This window comes from Syngnathoides biaculeatus, chromosome 14 (genome assembly GCF_019802595.1).
Source record: "Syngnathoides biaculeatus isolate LvHL_M chromosome 14, ASM1980259v1, whole genome shotgun sequence".
NCBI classification, from domain to species: domain Eukaryota; kingdom Metazoa; phylum Chordata; class Actinopteri; order Syngnathiformes; family Syngnathidae; genus Syngnathoides; species Syngnathoides biaculeatus.
Genome location: NC_084653.1, coordinates 14,534,871 through 14,559,567, shown reverse-complemented (window position 1 = coordinate 14,559,567; position 24,697 = coordinate 14,534,871). Strand labels below are relative to the sequence as shown.

Genomic DNA, 24,697 nt, shown 5'->3' with positions numbered 1-24,697 from the left:
ACTCCAGGTCAGGCTGGATTTGGGTCCCATGTTTCCATAACTGGGCATTGATCACGCAAATCCGTTGTGGCCAATGTTGCACAGAAAGTTTGCGGCGCGGTCCAATTTCATGCACGTCACACTCCCCTTCAGCAAACCTTCCACAAAGTTCTCTTATTTGAGGCCCCAATTCATATTTTTACAAGATGGCTGCAGGGTGTCGTCAGTGTTTCTCCAAGATGGCTGCTAGTGCCCAATAAGATTAGCCACTTGGCTAACGTATTGACAATTATTATTAACAGTGAGGGGCCAAAATTATACTCAAAAGTCATGCGCCATTGCCCTCTTTTAAAAGCCAGCGTCCATTAAAAGTGGACGTTTGTGGTCTTTAACTTGATCGTATACCTGTAATTATAATAAGTATAGAGGCCAATAACTTTGACCTCTCCAGGTGAGCTGGTTACCATGGTAACAATGATGATGATGATGGTGATACAGTGGTTGCTATGTAGTTACAGGGAAACTTTGGAGAGCGTTGGTCGTCTGGTGGCTAATCTTTAACGCGGAGTCAATCTCACCCCTATACCCCCCGCCCCTCCTCACGTCCACACACACTTATGCAAACACACACCATTAAATATCACTAGGTAGTGAGGTTAAAAAAAATCGTTTTAATATTACATAACAAGATTCTAATCAGAGTTATTGAGTAAAATTTATTTTTTTTTGTTCACAATATACTCAACCTTCGAGAGATTTCATTGTGCAAACAGTCATAAAAGTGACTAAAACATTGTTAAAAATGTTTTCATGTTGCTTTTGTCTCCTTAAAGGCAGCAGAGGCGTCGCCACGACAACATGAATGTGAATAAAGTCAACTCAAATGACACGGGATGCGCTTTAGTTTCACTGACTGCACTATCTACGTTTTACAACGCCAGTTTTACTTTTTACGAAACATCCATCCATTTTCTTCACCGCTTATCCTCACGAGGGTCACAGGGAGTGCCAGACCCTATTTCAGCTGTCAACGGGCAGGAGGCTCTCACGATCACACCTCGGGGCAGTTTAGAGTGTCCAATTAATGTTGCATGTTTTTGGAATGTGGGAGGAAACCGGAGTGCCTGGAGGAAACCCACATAGGCACGGGGAGAACATGCAAACTCCACACAGGCGGGTCTGGGATTGAACCCGGGACCTTAGAACTGTGAAGCCAACGCTTTAACATCTGAGCCTTTTATTAAACAAGGCCTTTGAATTAAATGATAAAACAAAACTAACCAAATTTTTCACACTTTTTCTAGACTACTGTATAGCTAACGAAAGAATATTTAATGTCATGTCAAATTCGTAGTCCCGCCCACCAATCTCTTGATGCACGGGGCTGGGTCCCGTGGCGTCTCGAACTCTCTAAAACTCAATACTGCCACATGCTGGTGGTGCCAAAGTACATATCAGCCCCTGATGTGGACTTTTAGTAGCTTTTTTGGGTCATAAGCCAAACTTAATGTCACACACGTTCATTAAATATATTAGACGGTCAACAGGGAAAGTGAAAATTCAACTATTTTAATGATGAAATCATTGGATCGAAACAGACAATGTAAAGCACAGACCATAGAACTAGAATTGAATGATTTCATTTTAATCATCAGGTTGTGTTTCCTATTCACAAGCAGTGGAAAGAAAATACCACTAAAGGGCAGTGTTGCTTTGCATCACTTGCCAACTCTGCACGTCACTTGTGTAACAGCAATATTTATTTACCATTAAACACACACACCCACACCCACACACATTGACAAAAATAAACCTAATTCTGCGAACACACATTATGTACACTACTGTACATTACAAGTGACAAAGTAAAACAACTTTCCTATTCTACGGTTATCATCAAATTATATTTTTGTTACGCCATCTTATGAAAAAAAAAACACAATCAATCCATCAAATTTCCTTACTGCTTATCCTCACAAGGGTTACAGGTGTGCTCGCAACCATCCCACCTGACTCTGGGCAAGAGAGATGGGTACATTCCAAAGTAGTCCAGCTCAATGCGGGGCACATACAAACAACAATTTTCACTCACAATAATTAAAAGCACAAAATGTATAAATTTCTCGATTTATTTGACAACAATTCATTACATCAATCGAAATATCTCCAATCTCAATGATAAAATAGAAACAATTATCATTGGGTCACAGGGTTATGGGGACCATGAGTGGTGTGCGGGCTCCCTCTAGCGGTAAGTGAAAAAAAAACACTGAATATGTGGCTTCTTGTAATCAGTACAGTACATTTGCCAAGTACAGTTCAGTTGTATTTCACTTTTAAGCAAAGTAAAGCTCAATACATTTGTACGTAATCTTTTACAACTCTTTTTAAACAATGCATTTACTTGTGCGAAACATTTAAGTGGAGTCATTATTTAAGTACAGTCCACTTCCCACACATAGGCCACCCCCCACCCCCCTTCCTATTTATTTCGGCCCAGTGGTAAATTTCAACGTGTCTGGGTTACAGTGGCTGACAATATAATCAAACAAACATTTTAGGAATACAACCACTGTCTCTTATTTGATGAAAACTTGGGTCTACTCTGCTGCCCGACTTTAGTGCTGGTCATCACAGTTGTACTTGGAGAGAAAAGAACTTTTTAGGTGCTGTGTAAAAAGTTGGATAACCACTGATGCTTTTCAAGTTCTCACAACATGAAAACAATTTAAAGGTTTTGATTTAATTAATTTTTGGTATTATTTTCTTGAATTATTTGCCATAAAATTGTTATGCTTTTTGAAATTAAAATATAGCACAATTAAAAAAAATAAAGTTAGCATGAAATGAATACAATGAAAGAAATCGAAGTCACGTAATACTTGAAGGTGTAACGTGGCCATGGTTCGCTAGGGGGTGCTGTTTCCCCCTTCTTTTTCTGCGAGGCCATGAGAAGGAAGCGGAAGCAGGAATGTTGGACGTGAGCGGAGACGGCGGAGGACAACTCTTGACGAATCTTCACACCACGACGCAACACTTGACACTTTTCCCACTTGCTGTCGACAGACGCGACGCAGGGGACAACATGAAGAAGGTGAGCAGCACAAGTCCCCGCCGCCTTTCAGCTGTTGACTTTTACAAACACTTAACAAAAGTCTTAGCTCGCAGTCCGCCCTCGTCGCTCAACTATCACCCATAGACGTGCGTAACTCGTTTTTTTTTTTTTTTTTTTTTTGGAGGGGGAGGGGGGGGGCAAACTCCTCATTAGTGACGTTTTACCCCGACAAGCTACCGAAACACATTTTAACCACGAGATAAACTCGTCAGCGAGTCTCTTAACTCCTGAACGAATCGTGGACTCACGCGTTGAAGACATTAGGTGACGCTAACTAACTTATGTCATAAGTACACGAGCTGCACGGTGACGCGTAAAACATGTCAAAAATGTACACCGACACTCGGGAAAGTTTTGTCAGTGGCATTTAAGACTATATTCTCGTGAAGATGCATGATGCATTAATGATTTAAGATTCGTAAGTGTATATATATATATATATATATATATATATTATTAGTGTGACAGTTGTCACACACTCCTTTTTTATGACATAATTAAACGTTTTTCAGGTGTCACTAGCGAGTTTGAACAGACGTGGAATGTTTCAAAAGTCTAACTAAATGTTAGTGATTGCAACTCTTCAATACCCTCCATAATTTTTTTTTTGCACGACATTAATCGTTTGTAAAATGCTATTACCTAGTTTGTACAGTTGCTTAATGTTTAATGCTAAGATAAATAGTTTCTTGTTTTTTTTTTTTTTTAAAAAAACATCTTTAAAAAGTCATAGGCTATTGAAAAAAATGTTTGTCATGATAATTTAAACACCAAGAGCAATGGTCAACTCTTCTTTGTCCAGAAAAAAAGTTTGTTTCGATCTCATTTTGTTACTTAGTATTCACCAGTTGAACATAGTTTGTGTCCCCCCCAGAAAAGACCCCAAATGTTTCTGAACAAACACTGAGAAAATTAGCATTTTATTGGAAGAAACATAATAATAGCATCACAAAATGATTTCCACAAAATGGCAATCTATAAAAATACTGTTTGGAATGGACACTTCAGCCTGAATAAAATCTCAGCTAAAAAAGAAAGCTGGTTTCAAATTAGAGTAAGAGAACTTTTATTAACTTGTCTCAACAAAAATTCACACCCTAAGGTAATTGACCATGCTGAATACAATTTTGATCTTTTTTCTTATGAATATGAGAATTTCAAGGCCTAATTAGAAAGTAATTATAAAGACTTTATCAAAATGTCATCATTTTTAAAATGAATGGCACATTTTTTTCAAAAGGAATTTAAGATATTCAAGTTTAGACATGATTATATGAGCCAATAATGTATATAGGTGGCACGAAGACCGACTGGTGAGAGCATCTACCTCACAGTTCTGAGGACTTTGAGGAGTTTCCATGTTGTCCCCGTGCCTGCGTGGGTTTTCTCTGGGACCTCCAGTTTCCTCCCACATCCCAAAAACATGGATTAATTGGAGACTCTAAATTACCCATAGATGTTATTGTGAGTGTGACTGTTGTCTCTCTCTATGTGCCCTGCGATTGGCTGGTGACCAGTTCAGGGTGTAGCCTTCCTGCTGCCCCATGATAGCTGGGAAAAGTGCCAGCACTGGCATGCCCTCGTGAGGATAAGCAGCTCGGATAATGGATGGATATTTTTTTTTTTCGTGTCTTTATATTATATGACAGCTAATAATGTTATTTGGAAAAAAAAATCCAGTTGTACAGACAACACATAATGCCCGGATTTGCTCTTTGCACTGTCAGACTACTGCAATAAAATCTTATATTCTGATACCGCCACATCCCATTTTTTTTTTTTTTTTTTTTTTTAACGATCTTTGGGCTTTATCTTGTCAACTCAAATGTGACCAGATTTAGTATTTACACGTCCATCCATCTATTTTCTGAGCCGCTTATTCTCACAAGGGCACATGGCAAGGCTAAAAATAAACTAGGTTTTGGATTCAAATATATTGTACACAATGGCGACGCGAAGTAAATGTCTAGAGCCGGACAATAATGTCATTGAGCCTATATGTGAATTATGACATTAAAATCGATTAGCATACAATGCTAATTATTGTCCCGTCCCGATCAAAAAGATAAGTTTTCTGTCTAGTTAAATGCAACCCGCTGCAATATGATTGGCTTCCTACTGCAACATAATTAACAGCTTTTTACAGTTAGGGGCACATGCTATTTTCCACAGCACCGTCGTGTACATGCGCACCACATATGCGCATTGCAGATGGGCCAGTATACCGTTGTCTAACCAGTGGCCACCACGTACCTGTACAGTAATGACACTAGCCTGATGCTTATTCATTTTCAATGACAAGTGTGAGCTGTCAACTCAACTGGACTGCTAGTTAATAAGCTAGAACATTCCTAGCAACTCACAAAGTTCCATCCCTAGTGAGCTATTTGTAGATCAGGAGTGTGTGATACTCATGTGTTCCTTGGGTGCTACCTGTGGCCTGTGGGCAAGATGTTGGTGACCCCAGCAGTAAACGTTTGGATTCCAGTTGAAGACAAACACTCACAGCAGTGAATGAATTAAATGTTAACTGCCATGATAAACAATTTCATTAGACATGATCTCTAATGACACGAACATTTACTGAAAGGTTTCATGTCTTTACAAACACGTTAGGGCCTTTATGTATATATATATATATATATATATATATATATATATATATATATATATATATATTAGTTATGTCATAAAACACTGCTTAGGTACATAGGTTAACTTAAAATTGTATATTCTAATGCACTCAAAGTCAAAAGTACTTTTATTTTCATTGTGTGCGTGTGCGTGCGTCTGTGTGTGTGGTTGTTTTGCTTTGTGGCATTTTTTAAAAACGATCACAGATGGAATGAAAATACATTGCTCCCGTGTTTTACGGTGAGGTTATTTTTGCACTTGTGCAATAATAAACAAAAAATACCTGCATGAATTAGATTTTGTCAAGCAATTCAAAAGTGTTCATTGTAATCTGAGCAGTTTTACTTAATTTTAATTTCTTTTAAGTGCTTGAAATACGATTTAAAACATTGTCTGGATGGTTGCTAAATTTGTTATGATGCCCAGAGTTTCATCCCAGAAAGGACAATTTCCATTATTTCCTTTGGCAACGTTCTTGGTGTTAGAAGAATTATTCTTCTTGTTTACACTTTAAGTGTATTGAAAGTTTGTGTTTGTTTGCATGCGTGTGCTCCTGTGTTGATGCTTTGAATGTATGAAAATCCCACTAGCACAAACACACACACGCACACACAAACAAACTCCAGACAGGAAGTTGTTGTGCTGGGGGCCATAAACACTTGTTTCCTGTTTCACACATCCCCATCCCGGCTTGTCCATTTTTGGCCATGGTTTTCCTTTGTATGGTGTGATGCATCTGTAGTGACTGTAGCATCCATTGTGCAGTTCCAGTTGTTCCAGTGGTCTCAATGGTTTCAGTGGTACCAGTTGTCTCAATGATTCCAGAGGTCCCAGTCATCCCCATGGCCTCAATGGTTCCTGGAGTCTGTGGTTCTAATGGTCCCAGTGGTTCTCAGAGGTGCCATTGGTCCCACTTGTCCCTATGGTTACATTGGTGTCTATAATTCCAGTGGACTCAATGGTTCCAGTGTTTCCAACGGTTCTGATGGTTCTCGTGGTTCTAGTTGTTCCAGTAGTTTGATCTTGTTCCGTTGATGCCAGTGGATCCATTAGTTCTAATGGCTCCCAGTGTTTCCACTGGTTTTAATTATTCCCTGTCCCTCGTTGTGTCCTTACAGGTGTTCTAGCAGCTGTTGATGTTCCATTTGCAACCATGGAGAGTCCTGCCATCGTCCTGGACGCGGTCCTGTCTCCAGGTTCTCACCTTGCCCTCGTTTCAGGTTTGATTGACAATCAGGTCTTATGATCCTTACCAACTTGTGGTTGTGATTTCCCCTATGAAACCTTTAGATGGCAGTGCCGTGGCTGATTGCAGCCTAGCATCCCTACGGCGGCGGGCTTGGGCCAAGAGCAGAGAGTCTACCTGGCAGGAGACACAAAAAACACTGACCTCTCGACCCCCACAGGAACCTCCGCCAGACTGTACTGAGTCCAATGGAGAGCCTAAGAAGACTTCTGAAGAACCCGGTGAACCTCACCATCTCAGCTTTGCTACGTTTGTTCGTGTTCGTTAGCTGAAGATTGATCTGCTTCTTTGACTTATTTATAGATCTGGTTCATGGCAATTGTGAAAGATCTGATTCTGTGGTGTGAGGGATAGATCTAGTTCATGGATTTTGGTAATGATCTGGTTCTTTGTTGTTGATGATAGAGTTAGGTCATGGATCTTAGTGATGTAGAATGTAGGTTAGAAAAACATTGTTGTTAGATTTTTTTTGGAAGATCTGTTTCTTTGATTTTGCTTTAGAGCTGGTTCTTGGACGTGTTACATCTAATTCATAGATCATTGTGATAGAGCTAACACAGGAGGATTGTTTTTGATAGATCATGTGGTAGATCTAGTGAATGGAACTTCATCATAGATCTGGTCCTTAGAGCTTTTTAGTACATCTGGTAAATAGGGCTCAATTAAATCGTTCTTTGTTGTTGTTGGTAGAGCTGCCTCTTTTAGTCATGGTTTAGTGATATGGTTCTATCACTTTGTCTTCAAGAACATAGAACATCTTTATTGTGGATTTGTGCTTGGTGTTCAATAAATCCATTTTTGAAAATGGCCATTGATTGTAATTGTTGTCTGCATTGTGACGCGCTACACTTGCAGTGACAAATGTTCTGATCGGATAATCTCGTACGAAAACGTTTGCAGTGCCATCATCCCAGATGATTTTTGTCTCGTGACTGTTTGCACATTTTAGCATGCTGTTAGCTGTTATGCTAAGTACAGCCAACTATGTCAGTCAGATATTTCCCTGGCGGCACAGTCCTGAGTTACAGTTTGGGAATGTTTTGTCTTGTGCTCTTGTTTAAACACGCCACGCATAGAGTTTTTTGTTTCTCGCCTCCCTGTGTTTGTCAGCCCCACTCACTAAAACAATCAAAAAAAAAAAAAAAAAAAAAATTGAAAAAAAAAACCAGTAGCTGCCAAGCCGGAAGCTTCTGGGGCTTAACGTTTTTTTTTTTTTTTTTTGGTAACCAGTTTGGATGCCATGCTGTGGTCTAACAGAGCATCGCTCTCTCTTCTCTCTTCTTGTTGCTCTCATAGGACTTAGTCCCAACAAGATCACCAGCTGGCTCGACCAATGCAGGTAAGTTTTGAATGACAACTGATTGACAGCCTCAGCAAATATGCTTGTAGGATAGGGATGAAACTATTTGTATCTCACTTTTCACTTTTATCACGGTACTAATAAAGCCTTATAATAATTATTGCAATATTATGATAACGCTGACAGTATTGAGTAGAGGCTTTTTCATGCTGCACTTTGCAAGGCATATGATTACCACAATTTGTTACGTGTGCTGGGGGGGGCATCAGTGCATTTTGACGTAACGCCGAGCGTCGCGTCAATCCAGACGGCATCTGAATGTCAGCGTCGCGTCATCAGATATAATGTAGTATTCTGGAGCATTGATGTACTGAAGTCAAAAAAATCTTTAATGGGAGCAGTGCTGGTGGAGTGATTTCTGAGTGCTATTTTGGAAGACTACTGTAAATGGCAAGGAGGGAATGGAGGAAGGTAAAATATTTGCAGTAACCTACTACTATCCTGAAGTCTGGGACAATAGAAAAATAATATACTGAGATGGCTCTTTCAAACTCCTTTTTTAAGCTCCCTGCTCAGCCCGAAATACACCTTGACGCACTCTTCCTGGAATTGGAGAGGTCAAGAATGACTTTAAACTCAGAAATGTATATCTATCTATTTATTTATTTTTGCTGTAGCGTCCCCTGCTCCTCTTAGATAAGAAAAGTTAGGGCTTTCTTTTCCAGCAATGATAACTGCATCTTGCCATGTTGTGATACACTCAGCAGGGAAAGCCTCCCAACGTTCTTCTTGGCGGTTGCATTATCACTTCCAAAGATGGAAAGGCCACAAGTCTGTTGCCATCATTGTTGTGCTTTGACGCGTTCTTTCATAATGAGCAAGTGCACTGCAAAAAGGTCTTAAGACTCAGGGTATTCCTGGAAGGTTCATGGTACACAATGTCCGGAGGTGAAAGGAGGAATACCAGAAAACTCTTTCTTGCTTTTTTTTGCTCGAGTCATTCTTGATATATTTTAATCATTTGTGTTTCCCCACTGATTTTTGTGAAAATACATTTTTAAATAGGGGCTCTCTCCTGATTTTGTTTTTTTTTGTCTATCACACACACAGGTTTCAAATTCTCAAACCAATTTTAATATCACTCAGACAACCTAAGGAAATATAAAATGCAGTTTTCAAATGACAATTCAATTTATTAAAGCACAAAAAAATTGAACCCTTTCTGACCATCTGTGATAAAGTAATTGCCCCCAGAACCAAATAACACGCTGTTCCACTCTTGGCAGCAAAAACTAAAGTAAAGCATTTGTGATGATTGGAGATGCTTCTTTCACATCTCTCTGGAGAAATTTCAAAGTGCGTCCTAACTTTGTCAAAATGAATGACCAATCGGGCTCCTCTCTATGTGAAGGAGCAGTGGCTCAACGTTGAGCCCCTCCTGGATGACCAAATTTCTCAGTTTATCTCTAAAAGAGAGCCTGGACACCCTGTGGATGAAACTGAACCTGGCCGCTCGTATCCGTGATCTTGTTCTTTCCGCTAGGACCCAAAGCTCATAACTATAGGCGCTGATAAGGACCGTGGCTCGACCGGTAAATCAAGAGCTTTTTATCTTTCTGCTCAGTTCCTTCTTTACCATGACCCGATCAACACAGAGTGGGCAGCAATGCTGACGCGGCTTAGATCTTCCTGTCGAGCTCCTGTTGCATTATTCTCTCGCTGAGGAACAAAACCCCGATATACTTGGACTTCACTTGGGGCAGGACAGGTCGTCATCTATAGAAATGTTTTTGTGATCTCGGTATTAGGACATTTTAGAGGCATTTGTAGTGTAATCAATACAAAATTTACTTGATGAAAGTAATGTAATAATAATAATAATAAGTAATGTGTGAAATGAATCTGCATAACACTTCCTTGAAGGATGATGAAATCATAAATACCGGCCCAATCTGATATTATATATAGGTGTATGTGGGCATAAATCGTGAGACAAAATTAGGATGACAGGCGAACATGAAGCTGCAACAATTACTTCATTTGGGATGACATGCCTACCTTGTTTCTTCAAGGAGGCATTTCAGTCGTTAATTTTTTTCAAACATTTTTTTCCAACCATCCAACATTTCAGTCATTATTTTCATTTTTTTCTGTATTAAAATTGAGACTTTCAATATTGGCAACAATTACACTGCATAATACATAGACGTTCATTGAGAAAATGTCCATCTATGTATTACGCTGCGTAATACATAGACGTTCGTTTAGAAAATGTCCATGTCTTCTGCCATCATCATCAGGCTGACATGTCCAAAATGATGGCGGGCTACATTCTATTTTTTTTCCTTTCGGCTTGTCTCGTTAGGGGTCGCCACAGCATGTCATCTTTTTCCATCTAAGCCTATCCTGTGCATCTTCCTCTCTAACACCCACTGTCCTTATGTCTTCCCTCACAACATCCATTAACCTTTTCTTCGGTCTTCCTCTCGCTCTTTTGCCTGGCAGCCCCATCCTCAGCACCTTTCAACAAACATACTCACCCTCTCGCCTCTGAAGATGTCCAAAGCATCGAAGTCTGCTCTCGAACCTTGTCTCCAAAATATCCAACTTTGGCTATGCCTCTAATGAGCTCATTTCTAATCCTATCCGACCTGCTCACTTCTGGCGAGAACCTCAACATCTTCATTTCTGCCACCTACAGTTCTCCTTCCTGTTGTTTCTTCAGTGTCACCATCTCTAAACCGTACATCATGGCCGGCCTTACCACTGTTTTATAAACTTTCCCTTCATCCTAGCAGAGACTCTTCTGTCACTAAAATATTTGATCAGAAAATGAGTCTTGACCTACTGAGTCTGTTTTGGCGTCATTTCTTCTGGAGACATTATTTTTAAAATGCAGAACTATGGAACAAGTGGCAACGTTCTCATCATTACCTAGTTCCTTTTATAAAGGGTTGAGGTGATTTATGCTGAGGAAAAAAAATAGGATTTTCAGTTGGGCAATTAACCTCGTCATAATGGTTTTTGAGTATTTTTGCCAGAAAAAGCAGTTGGGTAATTCTAAAAAAAAAAAACCAACATTATAGAATGCATGTAAAATACTTTGGTTTTTAGGTGTAAAATCTGAGACATTCAAATTTTTGCTTGCTACTGAACAACGTATAATGATTAGTAAATAAACCTGTATTGGTTCAATCAGACCAGTTGACAACTCTCAACAGGCTATTTCCTAGTTGCAAAATCCACACAGTGAAAGGAGAGTCTAAGCCCCCAACTGTAGCATGGGTTCGGAGTTGCTACGCTATGCTCGTGCTAATGCTAATAAAGGAACTGACCTACAAACTGGAATTAGTTTTTTTTTTTTCCCGTCTTGACACCTCAAGGTGTGTTTAGTGCATTATCAGCCTACTGACGTAGAACAGTGTTTGCCTATACACACACACGCGTACACGCCCAACTAGATATTGTCAAAAAATGTCGTGACAGTAAAGAGAGAGTCAACAAAGGAGGAGCTACTTGATCTGCTGAGTCAATACTCTTATCACACACTTGCTAGGACGCTAGCTCACCCATGCACGCACAGTGTTGCAGTGTGTGCTAAATGAAGCAATTGTGCTTTTCCAGGGCACTTATCACAGGGCCCAACATGGCTGCCTGTGGCATGTTGGAGGGTGCGTGAACATGGCGGCTGCAGTAGGTTACGCAAAGTGTGTGTGTGTGTGTGTGGGGGGGGGGGGGGTATTTCTAAAAATTGAAACTACGCTCGTGTGTGTGTGTCTCAGGGAAGGGGACAGCTTGAAGTTTGTCCCATTGATAAGAACGATATCTTGCGTAAGAGTGACCTGCTGCCTCTAGCTCAGTTGCTAAGGAGCTCTCAGCGAGTTGGTCCAGTCCAGTCGGTCGAGTCTAGTCTGGGTTTTGTTGGCCCTATTCAACAGATGACCCAACACAGCTGACAGCCCCTTAACCACGTACCCTGACAGGCGGGTAAGAATGTGTGAGCTAACATCCAGGACCTACACTGTTTCAGGTGCTCAGTATGCGTGACAACATGTAGCATGCCTCAATCTTTCTGGCAGTTAGCGTCACTGTGTTAGCCCCTTAGCATGGTGGGAATTTAGCCACATTTAGCATTGTAGCTGGCAAGACTGTTGGCATCAGCACCTCACTTGGACTAGCAGTTAGCATGATTGACAGATCCTTTACTTGGACCTACCTAAAAATAGTTAGCCTGGCCTGTTTAAGTGAGATAAATTTGCCGTGTGTGTGTGTTTAAATATACAGAGGTTTTGGTGTGTGTGCGGCTATATAAATGTGTAGGGATTATAGTTTGTGTGTATAAATGTAATTAACATTGTATTATTTGTTTTAAACGTTTGTGTCTTAGGACGCCGCTGGCTGTTTCACTAGATGATCAGAGCATACCTCTGGGCAAAGGTAAGTACTTCTTGTACAGAACAACCTTTTGTGTGCGTGCGTGCGTGCGTGTGTGTGAGAAGTGATTGACGGCAGCCAGAGTTTGTCAAACGACAACAGGGGCACCAAGGAACGGCTGCAGCTTCGAAGATGACCTTTCTCTGGGAGCTGAAGGTCAGTAGTAGTATTACCCGTTCACATCTCTTTTAAGTGTGACTGACCTCCAGTATACCAGAATGGTTTCTTTCAAAGTTACGCAACGGAAACGTCAGAGGCCAATTAAGTTAATTGTTTTGTCATGTTGTCAGACCGAGCGGGTGCGACGGGTTAAATAAAGCAGTCAGTTATTTTTAGTAACATTATCATTTTGGTAAGACAGTTGACTGTAGAAAATATATTACTACTCATAATCTGACAAAAAACCCATCAAATAAAAGATGGCATGCTTTCTGTTTTGCAGTGTGGCTTCATCCAGGGCCCTACATTTACTTTTAACTGTTTTAGTTGTTTGTTTGTGTACGTATATGTGCCCTGCAATTTGCTGGCGACTAGTTCACCCAGAATCAGCTGGGATAGGCTCCACCTCACCCACGACACTATGATGGGAAAGGATAAGCAGAACAGGAGATGAAGGAATGAATGAGATACCAATAATGATGATGATGATAAATGTATTCTTGATGTACTATTATTGCTTCGTTCCAAAACAAAGGGGAAAAGCAAATTCATTCATCATTGTCATATATACTGTGTGTATATACTGTATCTGTACACACACAGTGTATATATAACATCTATACATACACATCGATACACACACACATGCACATATATTCCCCCCACCCCATTTTCAATCTTGAATTACGATATGCCAATGAAGACAACTATGCATCAGCATGCACGGTCATGTTTTAATGCCCCCCAAAAGCCATAAATTGCCTTGTTGTTACTATGTTATTTCGTAAACTTGGAAAAAATATTCAACATGCAAGGCGAGATGAGTGACACACAACCTGATAATTTCTCGTTAAGTTTTCTCGCTTATTTTTATTATTGTACCTTGGAGGGATTGGTTGTACAACTATAACGCCCTTCTGGGACTAAAGGTATTCTGTATCACAACTGACCTGGATCATATGGTATTGACATTGGAATGACTGATTAGTATCCTAACACAGGATGACTGCCAAAAATCATGCTGTTGTAACTGAATTGCATCACGTCATATTGTAAGTGGAGTGCATCTTATGGTACTTCATCAGGACTGAATCGTATCGCATCACAACTGTAGTGAATCAAATGCTATTGTATCGTTTTAGTGAATGTATTCTCCTTGAAAGTGAGTCGAATAATATGGTATCATATCGCATCTTAACTGAAAGGGAATCTGATGGCATCAAATGGAGTGAAGCACATTGTAAGTGGACTGACTTGTATCGCATTGAAAATGGGTTGAATCATACGGTATTGTGATGTGTAAACTGCATTGTTATTGGCATGAATGTAATTGAAATGAATGATAGATATTGCATTGTAACTTTAGTGATTTGTACAGCATTATAGTATTTTTTCCCCCTAATGTATCATATTATGATTATTATGACTACTTAATTGTTGATGAATTTTTACGTTGTGATTGCAGCTGACCATCTTCAGTCCAGCAGCAAGACAACTGGATCCTGGTGAGTCATCTTTGTCTTTTTCATCATCTTCTTTATCTGTTGGCTAGCTTCACAACATCGGCCTATCTCACTTCCTGTTTCCCCCCACAGTGGCAGTCTGGCTGCCGATCAAAAGAGGAGTCAGTACAAAGAAAAAGGACGAAGTATGAACTCCACCGGGTCTGGAAAGAGCAGCACTGTGTCCAGGTTAGTAACAGTGACTACTCGACACCGAACGCTGTGGAGTTCAATGTCAGCTGTCGTCTTTCTGTGTTCAAGTGCAAAGTTTCAGCAAAGATACGATAATTCCTGTTCCTCTTTAGACTGTAGTTCCCTTGTCATTTCAGTGAAGGGTAAACAATCCAGCATTTTGTTTGCATCATTGTTACTCATGAGCTATGTAGCATCTCAACCTGGAAGTGGAGAATCCTATTATTATTATTATTAGTGATGTACCAAAACATTTCAGCAGGTGAAATTTTTCGGCTGAAAATACCTTTGAAGTGCATTTTTAGTTTCAGAGTGAAATACTTTTTTTTTTTTTTTTTTTTCACTGAAATGAAACTACTAAAATAACATGTCACATGGATAACATGATAGATACTTTTTAGTTTCCGTCACAGTTTTCCTCTTTGCCTTCAGCAATGCGCTTCAGGAGTAGCAGCAGATATAAAGCCAACACACAACCAAAAAAAACTTAATAGGGAATGTGTGAACTCGACAGCATGTAAGCCACACATTTAGGTACCCTAAGGTAGAATCACAAAAAAAAGCCAACAATAAAGCAAAACACACTTTGCACCAGCACTTTAGCTCTTTATTAGCATCGTGTATATGGGAATATGTTTCGATTTTCAGTGTATCTGAGCTGCTGGACCTGTATGAAGAGGACCCAGAGGAGATCCTGCTGAATCTGGGTTTTGGGAGGGATGAGCCCGACATGTCCTCTAAGATCCCGTCCAGATTCTTCAACAGCTCATCGGCAGCACGCGGCATCGACATCAAGGTAGGAAAAACATTTACACTGACCAGATCTACTTGATGATAATGGGAAACAAATACAGTGCTGAGATATCATAGCATACTGTCAAACTAGAATCCTTGTAAAACAATAAGAAATCATCTGCAGCGTATAATTTGTTTAGCAATTAGGTTTTATGGTAGTAGCATAGCATTAGCTAACTAACAATACCATAGTGTGCTTCCACTACCTGATTTGTGGCTTATCATCACATTCTGGACCAGGTATTCTTCTTTGGTGAAATCATGCAAAAAAAATACTACTCTGTTTACAATGCTGCACTGTGATTGGCCAGTCTACATTTTTGTTGGCCCGTTTGTCCTTGGTGGAGGTTTGCCCTCAATAGGCTCAGATCAAGTTTGTGAGAATTGCAATTTTGGGAGGAGAAACATATTAAGAGGGGAGAAATTTGCAAAATTTTAGGATGTGTAAAATTTTCCCTGGAGTGCAATATTGGGAGGTCCTAAATTTGGATAGGTGCAAAAATCTTTGGGAGGCACAACATTTTGGAACCTAAGAATTTTTGGAAGGTGAAATGTTTTGGTCTGTAGTGATTTTTGCGACATGCAAAATATTGGGAGTTGTTGGCCATCATAAAATTTTCTGAGATGAGGATGATGTGAGGCACATTACTGTGGAAGGTGAAAAAATTCTCAACTAAAATTTATTCATAAAGCATTTTAAAGACAACCACAGCTGTGCTCTGCACAGATAAGGAGCAAATTTTACATAACATACAAACAAATAATTAGATGTTTTATACTTGAAATTGTGTGTCAAAAGATGACACGCTGTGGCGACCCCTAACGGGACAAGCCGAAAGGAAAAGAAGATACTTGAAATTGTGTGAGTCTCAGAATGCACCTATGGAAGCAATGAGTCCCAGGCTTGGAACGATGAGTTGCTGCAGTTTATCATCACGGAATACAGATATAGTAATATTATGCTATATCATGGTTTTTGATTCATTGTCCTGTGATATTGCAGATTTTTCTTACTCTACTTTTTATTATGATTTACATCGTCAGAATTTTTGGGGCCTATCAACTATCAACGAGTTGAAAAAATAGATAAATGATCACCAATCCAATCGCATTTTTTTAAATCTATGAAGGTTTGAACTTTGACAGTGTTTAAACGAGAGAATTGAGACAAAATGTTAATGCCTGTCTAAGAGAAGAATGGTGGATGACAGGTTAGACACTGTTCTGAGGACATGGGTTCAAATCCTGGCCCCGTTTCAGTGGAGATTGCATGTTTTTTCCTGTGCCTCTGTGGGTTTTCTTCGCACAGTCCAGTTTCCTACATTTCATTTTTACAAATTTATCCCCACGAGGATTGCGGGAGTACTGGAGCCTATCCCAGCTGTCATTGGGCAGGAGGCAGGATACACCCTTAACTGGTTGCCAGCCAATCGCAGGATACATGGAGATAGACAACAGTCGCACTCACAATCATACCTAGGGGTAATTTAGAGTCTGCAATTTAAACTCCAGACAGGCGGGGCCGTTATTGAAAGAAACACTACGCAGAGTGGGAGCATGTTGTAATCCGGTGCGTTCTGTCGTCTAGAAAATACGGTATATTTTATTTTGACAGGTGCAAAATGTTTTAAAGGTACAGTGTTAATACTCTTGATAGTTTAAAGTTATAATTTTTTTAGGTCCAAATTTCATAGTTGCAGTGGGCGCCCTGAAAGCCTTGACAAATGACTTTGGTTAGCATTGTATCTTCATCTATCTAGTTGTTGTTGTCTTTGATGTGAGGGCACTCCCTATGCGTGTAGGTGTACCTGGGAGCTCAGCTTCAGCGTATGGAGGTGGAGAACCCAAACTACGCTCTGACAAGTCAGTGTCTTTTCTTTACTTGCATAATGTTCTTTAATGCCTCTTCAGTACGTGTTAAGGCTTCGTTAGTGCTGTGGCCCTCTGCCTCTCACCTTCTTTCCTTCCTTCCCTCACTCCCTGCTTGTCTGCCTGCGTTTCAGCATTTATGCCAATAAACCTGTAGCTAAATACATATATACACTCACATGCACTCTGACATGCACTCGCTCACAGCTTTTTGTGCCCCCCCCACACACATACTAACATCCACATACTCACGACTCGCTCACATACAGACGCACACAAACATAACACGAAGAAATCCTTTTTAAAATGGTGAAAGTCGCAACACTTTTTTTTTTTTTTCGATCTCCCAGGACCTCAACCTGCTGACTCCCCCTCATCCCCCTTCCCTGTGCACTGTGATGTTTCCAAGATGGCCGTCTTTATTTAGACTTGAATGTCTCCACCATTAAACATGGAGGTGAAAAAGTGCTCTTTTTATAAAGGCCCGTCTGGAAGTCGTCTTCCAGAACATTCTCTCTGCACTCTGTCCGTTCCCGGGATCCAATGCTTATGTAACATTAACAACACTGAGGCTGTGTTAGGAATCGCTGCCTGGCCACAATTCTATTGCTACTTTGAGTTGCAAGTTTAATTACTCGTTCTACCACACTCGGAACACAAATCAATTTTCACCATTGAAATGATGCCATGAATCTGCTTCAAGTAAAACGATCCAAAAAGGTTTCTTAATAGGAGAAATAGCATTCTGCAATATTTGACCCCATAAATAACACATTGATTCCAAAATAAGGTAGAATGTCAATAATTAAACATTTTTTCATGATGATTTCATGCTGCAATTCAACGGATTTTGTACTGCTCCTTCTAATAAGTGCACTACAGCCTCGGATCAATTTAAAACAGGGGTGCCTACACTTTTTTGCCCATGTTGTATTTTTCAAGCAGTAAGCGTCTCACGATCATTTATTAACAATTAGAATTAGAGAGTAATGACTATGTTGCGCAATTCCACAACATGCACAATTATTTCTATCCTATTAGATCATGCAATAACTGTCCTGCAGTAATGTTCATGACATAATTTAGAAAATGTGGAAATTCAGATAAATTGTTCTGGAAGTGAATTTCTCTAGGTTGGGAGCTCTGCAGTCAGAGCCATGAATATAATTTGAACTAATCATTGGCCAAATTTCTGTTTTTCCGTGGTCTTTTGGTCTCATTTTTGTGTATTCTGATTTTTCATTTTGATGAATCACTAATTTCGAGATCATAACATTTTCAAATACCTTTCAAGATGAACTCATTTTATTTATTTGTCATGTTTCTAATTGTTAAAGAAACCTACTGCTTTATAATACAAATCAATTTGATCTCATCCGGTTTTATACATTTAGAAATTTAAATACAATAAATATCGAGTTATATTGACTATTGTTATTTAGTGGGGAAAAAATGATTGTGATATCAAAGTTGGGCCCCATTAATGATGTTCAGCCAAAAAAAGAAAATAAATAGAAAGTAATAATAGAAAGTAAATTTGTGAATGCCAAACTGCTAATATCAAAATGTCCAATGGACTTTCAGACTGTGAAGTTCACTGCCACCATCTAAAGGACGAGTGCCTCAAGCTCACTTTTATGTAAAAATTTAGCCTCTAATGCTAAGCATGAAATCTGCTTCTAACTGGAAAAACTTGTACTTAGCAGCACTTATAAATCAAGGTTCTGCTGTGTTCCGCTATCTAAAAATCCCTTTGAAGTGCTTTGGAGAAGGAAATCCCTCATTCCCTAATCGCTACAAAGGGATTTATTTTTTTGTGTGGAATTTTTAAGGATGTAGGTCGATGACATAAAAATCCCTATACATGGAAAGGAAAATGAGTAAATGATTCCCAACCCAGCCTGAGAAATCCCCCCCCCCACCCCCTCACTTCCTGTTTCTTATTTTTATTTTGTTCAGTCAGCAGAAAGTCACATGTCACGTTGACCAGTTTGGGTTTTATGCAAAGTCAGGGAAGGAATCACGTCAGCGCACCCACAGTGTTTTGGAATTGATTACTGCCAAGTGTTCAGACCACCGTGGTGGACAACGAAAGGACCGGGTTCCACGTAATCTAACTTTTATCATTTACAATAGTAACTATAATAATTTATACATCAGTATAGCCCTGTACTCCAAAAGCATCAATTGGGAGTGTTTATTGTACTCCTGGAGGGAGGAAGCGTGTGGCATTCAGATATGCTATCGGTGCTTCCTTAAGAGCGCTTGTGTGTTTAACAGCATACGGCTGTTTTAATAGATTACTGGTATCATACTCAACGACCCTTCATTCAATGAACTAATGTTAAATGGGCAAAAAAATTCCAATAGAATTAAATAGACGCCAGGTTCTTGTGACCCACTCAGTCCGGCTCCCGCTACGGATGAAAAAAGTCTCCTGATGCTCTTTGCAGGGCAAGTACATTCTATTCTTTCTATTATTGGTGCCGATCTAGACATAGTGGAGTAACCAGGCAGGACTGAGGCCAGTAAAAGAACACTTTCCCTTAAATTTCACTTCCTCTTGTGCGGCGTCTTTGCAGTGACTTTTTTTTTTTTTTTACCTTAACATTTTTTCACATCGTTGATGAAATATTTGTAGTTTCTTAACATTACCCTGACTTACTTTAGACTTTTGAGACTTTTCATTTTTTTGTTTTACCATTTTTGTTTTTTGTTTTTTTTTTTGCTTTTCCCATGACTTTTTAAAATGACTTTTTCTTGGTGTTTTATCCTTTCCAGGACTTTCTTAACATTCATTTTGTTCTTAAAATGTTAAAATGATTTATTAGTATTTTTTAATTTTGCATAAGTTGTACATTTACTTTAGTTTTTCACAATGGTGTTCTTCCAACTTTTTCATGACATATAAATTTCCATACCGATTTGGTGTTGTTTTTGTTGACTTGATACTTACAGTACATGCAAAACAGGTTCCTTTTGGTGAAATTCACTGTTTTGGACTCAAAATAGCTGCAGAGAAAAACAAAGGCAAACAGACAATGATTTAAGTTAATTCTTTCTTGGAATGACTGTCCTTAAAGAGGAGGGTGCTACTCGTGTGGCACAGCTTGAAGCAGGGATAAAAGTGCACGTGGAGATGCGCCCAGCTCAACTTGGAGTCAAAAACAAAAAAGCAGAAAAATGAGACAAATTTCATTTTAATCTTAAATTTGTACCTCAACATGCACTTAACTGCTGTAAATAAATGTTTCTTTTACCCTTAATACTCTTCAGTTTTCCAGATTGTTTAATTTATGTTAAAAATGTCTGCTGGGGCCCAGGGGATTCCCCCACCCCACTCCAGACCTCCCTACAATGTTTTTTTTTTTTTTGGTCACCTTTTTTATGCCTTTTGTGTTTGCATACCTGTTCTTGAACATTTTTCCCGATACTTTTATTGTCATTTTCTTCATATTGTGACCTTTTCCTTTAGTTTGAGTTTTTTTTGGCAAATGACTTTTTCACTTTATTTTGCTTGAGTGACTTTTTGTTGACTTTTTTTTTTCTACATTTTTATAAGTTTCTCTTGCTTTTTATAACTTTTGTGACTTAAAAAGTCTATAGCTTTTTCTGTCTTTTTTTTTCTTTCACCCCATGTTTGTTGTTTATGTGCCTTGACACCTAGCGATTGAAGTTGAGTTGAAGGTGTCCAAAATGCTTTAGAAATGGTTTGGATATTCAAAGTAAAACTTATTGCAATGCTTTTGTTGCATGGACTGTAACTGCCATTTTTTTGTATCTATGCATAGCTATATAATGTCCACATTGTTTATAATTGTGCGTTGTCGTCACTGTTTTTTGTGTTTGTCAGGTCGCTTCCGTCAGATTGAGGTCTTGACCACAGTGGCCAATCAGTTCATCCAGCTTTACGGCCACGTGTCTGGTCAGCCTGTCCAGAGCGTCTGCAGCTTCAGTGGCAGCAGAGATCAAGGTAACTGTGGTGACCACCAACAATAATATTATGTTGTCACGTCTTGTTTGAGTGGAACACTGCGGTTAATCCACTTTAAAAAAGTATAAATTTATTACATACATTCATTGATTAAAGAGGTGAATGTCGCTACTGCCATCGCTCTTAAAATTCAACTGAAAGCTCATTGCACTTAAGACTTTAAATATGGTGTGGCATTAGTTGAAAAAAACTTGGATATTCATCCCCTAAAAGAAATTTCTCTCTCTCGCTCTCTCTCTCTCCCTCTCTCTCTCTCTCCTCTCTCTCTCTCTCCTCTCTCTCTCTCTCTCTCTCTCATATGTATGTATGTATGTATGTATGTGTGCGTGTGTTTGTGTATCAATCTGTATTTCTGAATAAACAAGTATTATACTGCAAATCCCAAGTCAGCTATTATTTGGGGGGTCAAGTTCTAAAATCAGAAAAAAAGTTGTGTATTTCTCTCCCCCAAACTGGATATTTCAGTTTTATTTTGTTTTACAATATCAGCAAAGTGTTAACTTTTAAATACATGACCTCAGGAGGAGGAGAGGTCACCAAAGACCAGTCGCCGCCATCCATTTTTCAGCGAAGAACATCTGCTCAGAATGTGGCCGACCGTCTGAAGAAGAGCCTGAGCAAGCACAATCTGCTAATGGCGTCACATAGTCCGCCGAGCCGACCTGACGATAAGACACCACCCACTCTTGCCAACGGCCACAGCCGGCAACTCCATGACGGGCATTCTGAACAAGATGGCGACGAGCAGACGGCCGAGAAGCACATCCGCAAGAAGGACAGCTGCTCATTGGCCACTGTCACCGAGGAAACCAGTGGGAGTGGTGACGTTGAGGTGGAGCAGCACACACACACCGGGTAGGAAAAACACCCCAAAAATGTGTTGATGTAGATGCCACAAGAGGGATTAAAAACACAGACTATCATAACGCACTAACACTGTGCATCTAGACCAGCGGTGCTCAATGTGTTGATCGCGAGGCAGTTTTGGTCAATCGCATGTTGCTGTGCCCAAAAAAAAAAACAAAAAACAAAAAAAAGGCATTAACCTCATCCATCTCGTCGCTTGATTCAGGTGTGGCAGATACGTCAATTGCATGCACCTAAAGGTGCGTTCTAGCAAGCTGGCCTCCTATTTACTGTCTATCTCTTGCTTTCTCCATGGCTGTGGCGGAGATGCGCCCACCCTGTTGATCGCGAGAAAAGCAGATCTTGGGGTTAAAAAGTCTGGTCACCCCTGATCTAGACTGTACACAATAATGAAGCCATGTTATATGAATTCAGTGATTCAAACAAACCACCTTCACTTGATGCGTTTCAGTCCTACCTTATATCATATTGGTCAGCTGATATATCGGAATGTCTACCCCCCACAGACAAAATGGACCTGGTGGTGAGCCCGACTTCACTGACACTGGATCAACAAATCAGAGCACAAATGAGCCACAAGCCAGCGGAGCCGAGGAGAAAAGCATAACCTCAAATCCTGACAAAGCCTTGCCCAACAAGGCGCCCCCTACTCAAGGGGTGGCACCTCTGTCATCCCCCCTGCTAGCTCAGTTGCGGACAGAGAACGCAGACTCCTTCGACATGGAGGAGGTACACAATTCGTTTCGTGTGACCCCCTTTAAAAAAAAAAATAATAAAAAAAATAAGTTTTCACAAAATTGGCCATCCCGCCAACCACAAAATGTGAATGTAGATTTTTTTTCATTTTATTTTTTTTACATTTTCATGACTTTTGAATTTAATTTAGGGTTCTTCATAACTTTTTCTTGACTGTTATCTTTCAAAATTTACTGTCACTTTGTCTTGATGTGTATGACTTTTTCCATACTTTTTGATACTTTTTCTCGTCTTTCTCTACCCTTTTCACTTCCAACCTGGCTTTTTCTTTGGTTAACCTTTTTCATAAATGTCTTATATATGGTACTTTTGAGTTTTTTTTAACCTTGCTGATAACTTTTTCTGAACACATTTACAACCCTTTCTCGTGTTCACCCCCCTTTTCCTTTTTTCCTCATTTTTTTGTTCCACTTTTGTATTTTTGTACTTGACTTCTTTACTTACTATTTTTAACATTCCACATTTTTTTGCCTTTTCTATTTTTTTCACATTTTTTTTAACATAAATTTGAAATCAGATGTTTAGACACACACATTAAGACACACACACTCATTTCGTCTTATTCTTAATTTTTCCATTCTAAAAATAAGCCTTGTCTCCTCAGATTCAGAGCAACGAAGATGAAGCTCTGCTGTCCAGAACGTCTAGAAGTTCAGGTGAGAAGTCACATTGGAGCAGGGGAGCGGGAGGCGCTGCATTCTTGACAAGCTTGACACCTCTGACCAGCATGACTGTTTGATTTCACTTTCTGGCTCCAAAGAAAATTTCCATGTCATGAATCTCTTACATAAGTCTACCTTTAAACAAGTGTTTGATGGATCCCAGGGATCCACTCTGATGTTTATACAAGTGTGGCCTTCTCTGGACAAACTTAGCACTACGCCAATCCAGTATTTTCGTCTATTGCTTTCAGATTTGCTGCGGGCCGTGAGCCAGCAGTCGGACAGCAGCGGCTTTGCTGAGGAGATGTTGTCCGTGGATGCCAGCAACCTCAAGGTATCTAGCCTCAAATGGTTATTATTTATAACCAATTTCTTATTTTATAAAATAAATACCACAAGGCCAAAATATATTTTCAGGTTTTTCTTTTCAAAAGAAACCAATAAAATAACAAATACTTCATCAATTTTTCATAGAGGTTAACAAATTATTTTATTAAAAATGAAATGTATATGTAAAATAATATGCTCAAACTAAAAACAGAAATATATCAATTAAATTAATCGTAACATTTTCATTATTAAGCAACTGTTTAAGTAGTAAGAAAAGTAGAAATGATAGGAGTATATGTCAATATTTAATTTTACTATCATTGCAGTGAATTTACAGTTTAATGTATTTCTAAAATTATTGTGATACAATAATGAAATTGTTTAGGCTACTTATCAATAGTTAATTTACCAAGTATTACCTTAAGAAAATACAAAAATGTAAAATGTTTAATTTTAGTATTTAAAACAAGATATGATTATTTAATAAAGAAAAAAAAACAATTATAGGCCTGAAATTGTTTTAATGCTAAAACTCTACCTATAGTTATCTATAATTATTGGATTATAACCATTTCCAGAGCGAGGAGTAAGTCACTTACTGTATATGCAAGTCTCAAGTCATAACTGTGTGGTGGGGAATCAAGCAAGACTAAAATTTCAAGGAAACACTTTTAATAATAATTAATTACATCTGTTCTTGATTGTGCTTTTTTTAAATAAGAGATTATATAACCAATTATTGTATTACAAACATTTAATATTTTTTACGATATAAAATATAACCCTTTTAATGAAGAAAAAATGATTTGTATTTTAGTTCCAATTTTTGTAGCGGTATATTTAGTAATTATATAACATGTTAA

The 24,697-nt window shown here is 39.1% G+C and overlaps 1 protein-coding gene across 3 annotated transcripts in view; it reads left to right on the top strand.

Annotated features, from left to right (window-relative positions):
• Window positions 1-2,864: 2,864 nt before the first annotated feature.
• The window catches only part of itprid2 (ITPR interacting domain containing 2), a 33,993-nt gene continuing 12,160 nt past the window's right edge, over window positions 2,865-24,697 (top strand). Inside the window, exons 1-15 of one of the 3 annotated variants that reach the window (XM_061841261.1) lie at window positions 2,865-3,073; window positions 6,847-6,924; window positions 7,019-7,195; window positions 8,271-8,313; window positions 12,662-12,711; window positions 12,811-12,864; window positions 14,333-14,372; window positions 14,463-14,558; window positions 15,210-15,357; window positions 17,159-17,219; window positions 21,079-21,198; window positions 21,741-22,074; window positions 22,593-22,815; window positions 23,447-23,498; window positions 23,756-23,838. In XM_061841261.1, the coding sequence (XP_061697245.1) occupies window positions 6,882-6,924; window positions 7,019-7,195; window positions 8,271-8,313; window positions 12,662-12,711; window positions 12,811-12,864; window positions 14,333-14,372; window positions 14,463-14,558; window positions 15,210-15,357; window positions 17,159-17,219; window positions 21,079-21,198; window positions 21,741-22,074; window positions 22,593-22,815; window positions 23,447-23,498; window positions 23,756-23,838 (1,524 nt within the window). In that variant the 5' untranslated portion in view covers window positions 2,865-3,073; window positions 6,847-6,881. The remainder of the gene's footprint in view (window positions 3,074-6,846; window positions 6,925-7,018; window positions 7,196-8,270; window positions 8,314-12,661; window positions 12,712-12,810; window positions 12,865-14,332; window positions 14,373-14,462; window positions 14,559-15,209; window positions 15,358-17,158; window positions 17,220-21,078; window positions 21,199-21,740; window positions 22,075-22,592; window positions 22,816-23,446; window positions 23,499-23,755; window positions 23,839-24,697) is intronic. The other 2 variants (XM_061841260.1, XM_061841262.1) reach the window with 2 other exon arrangements.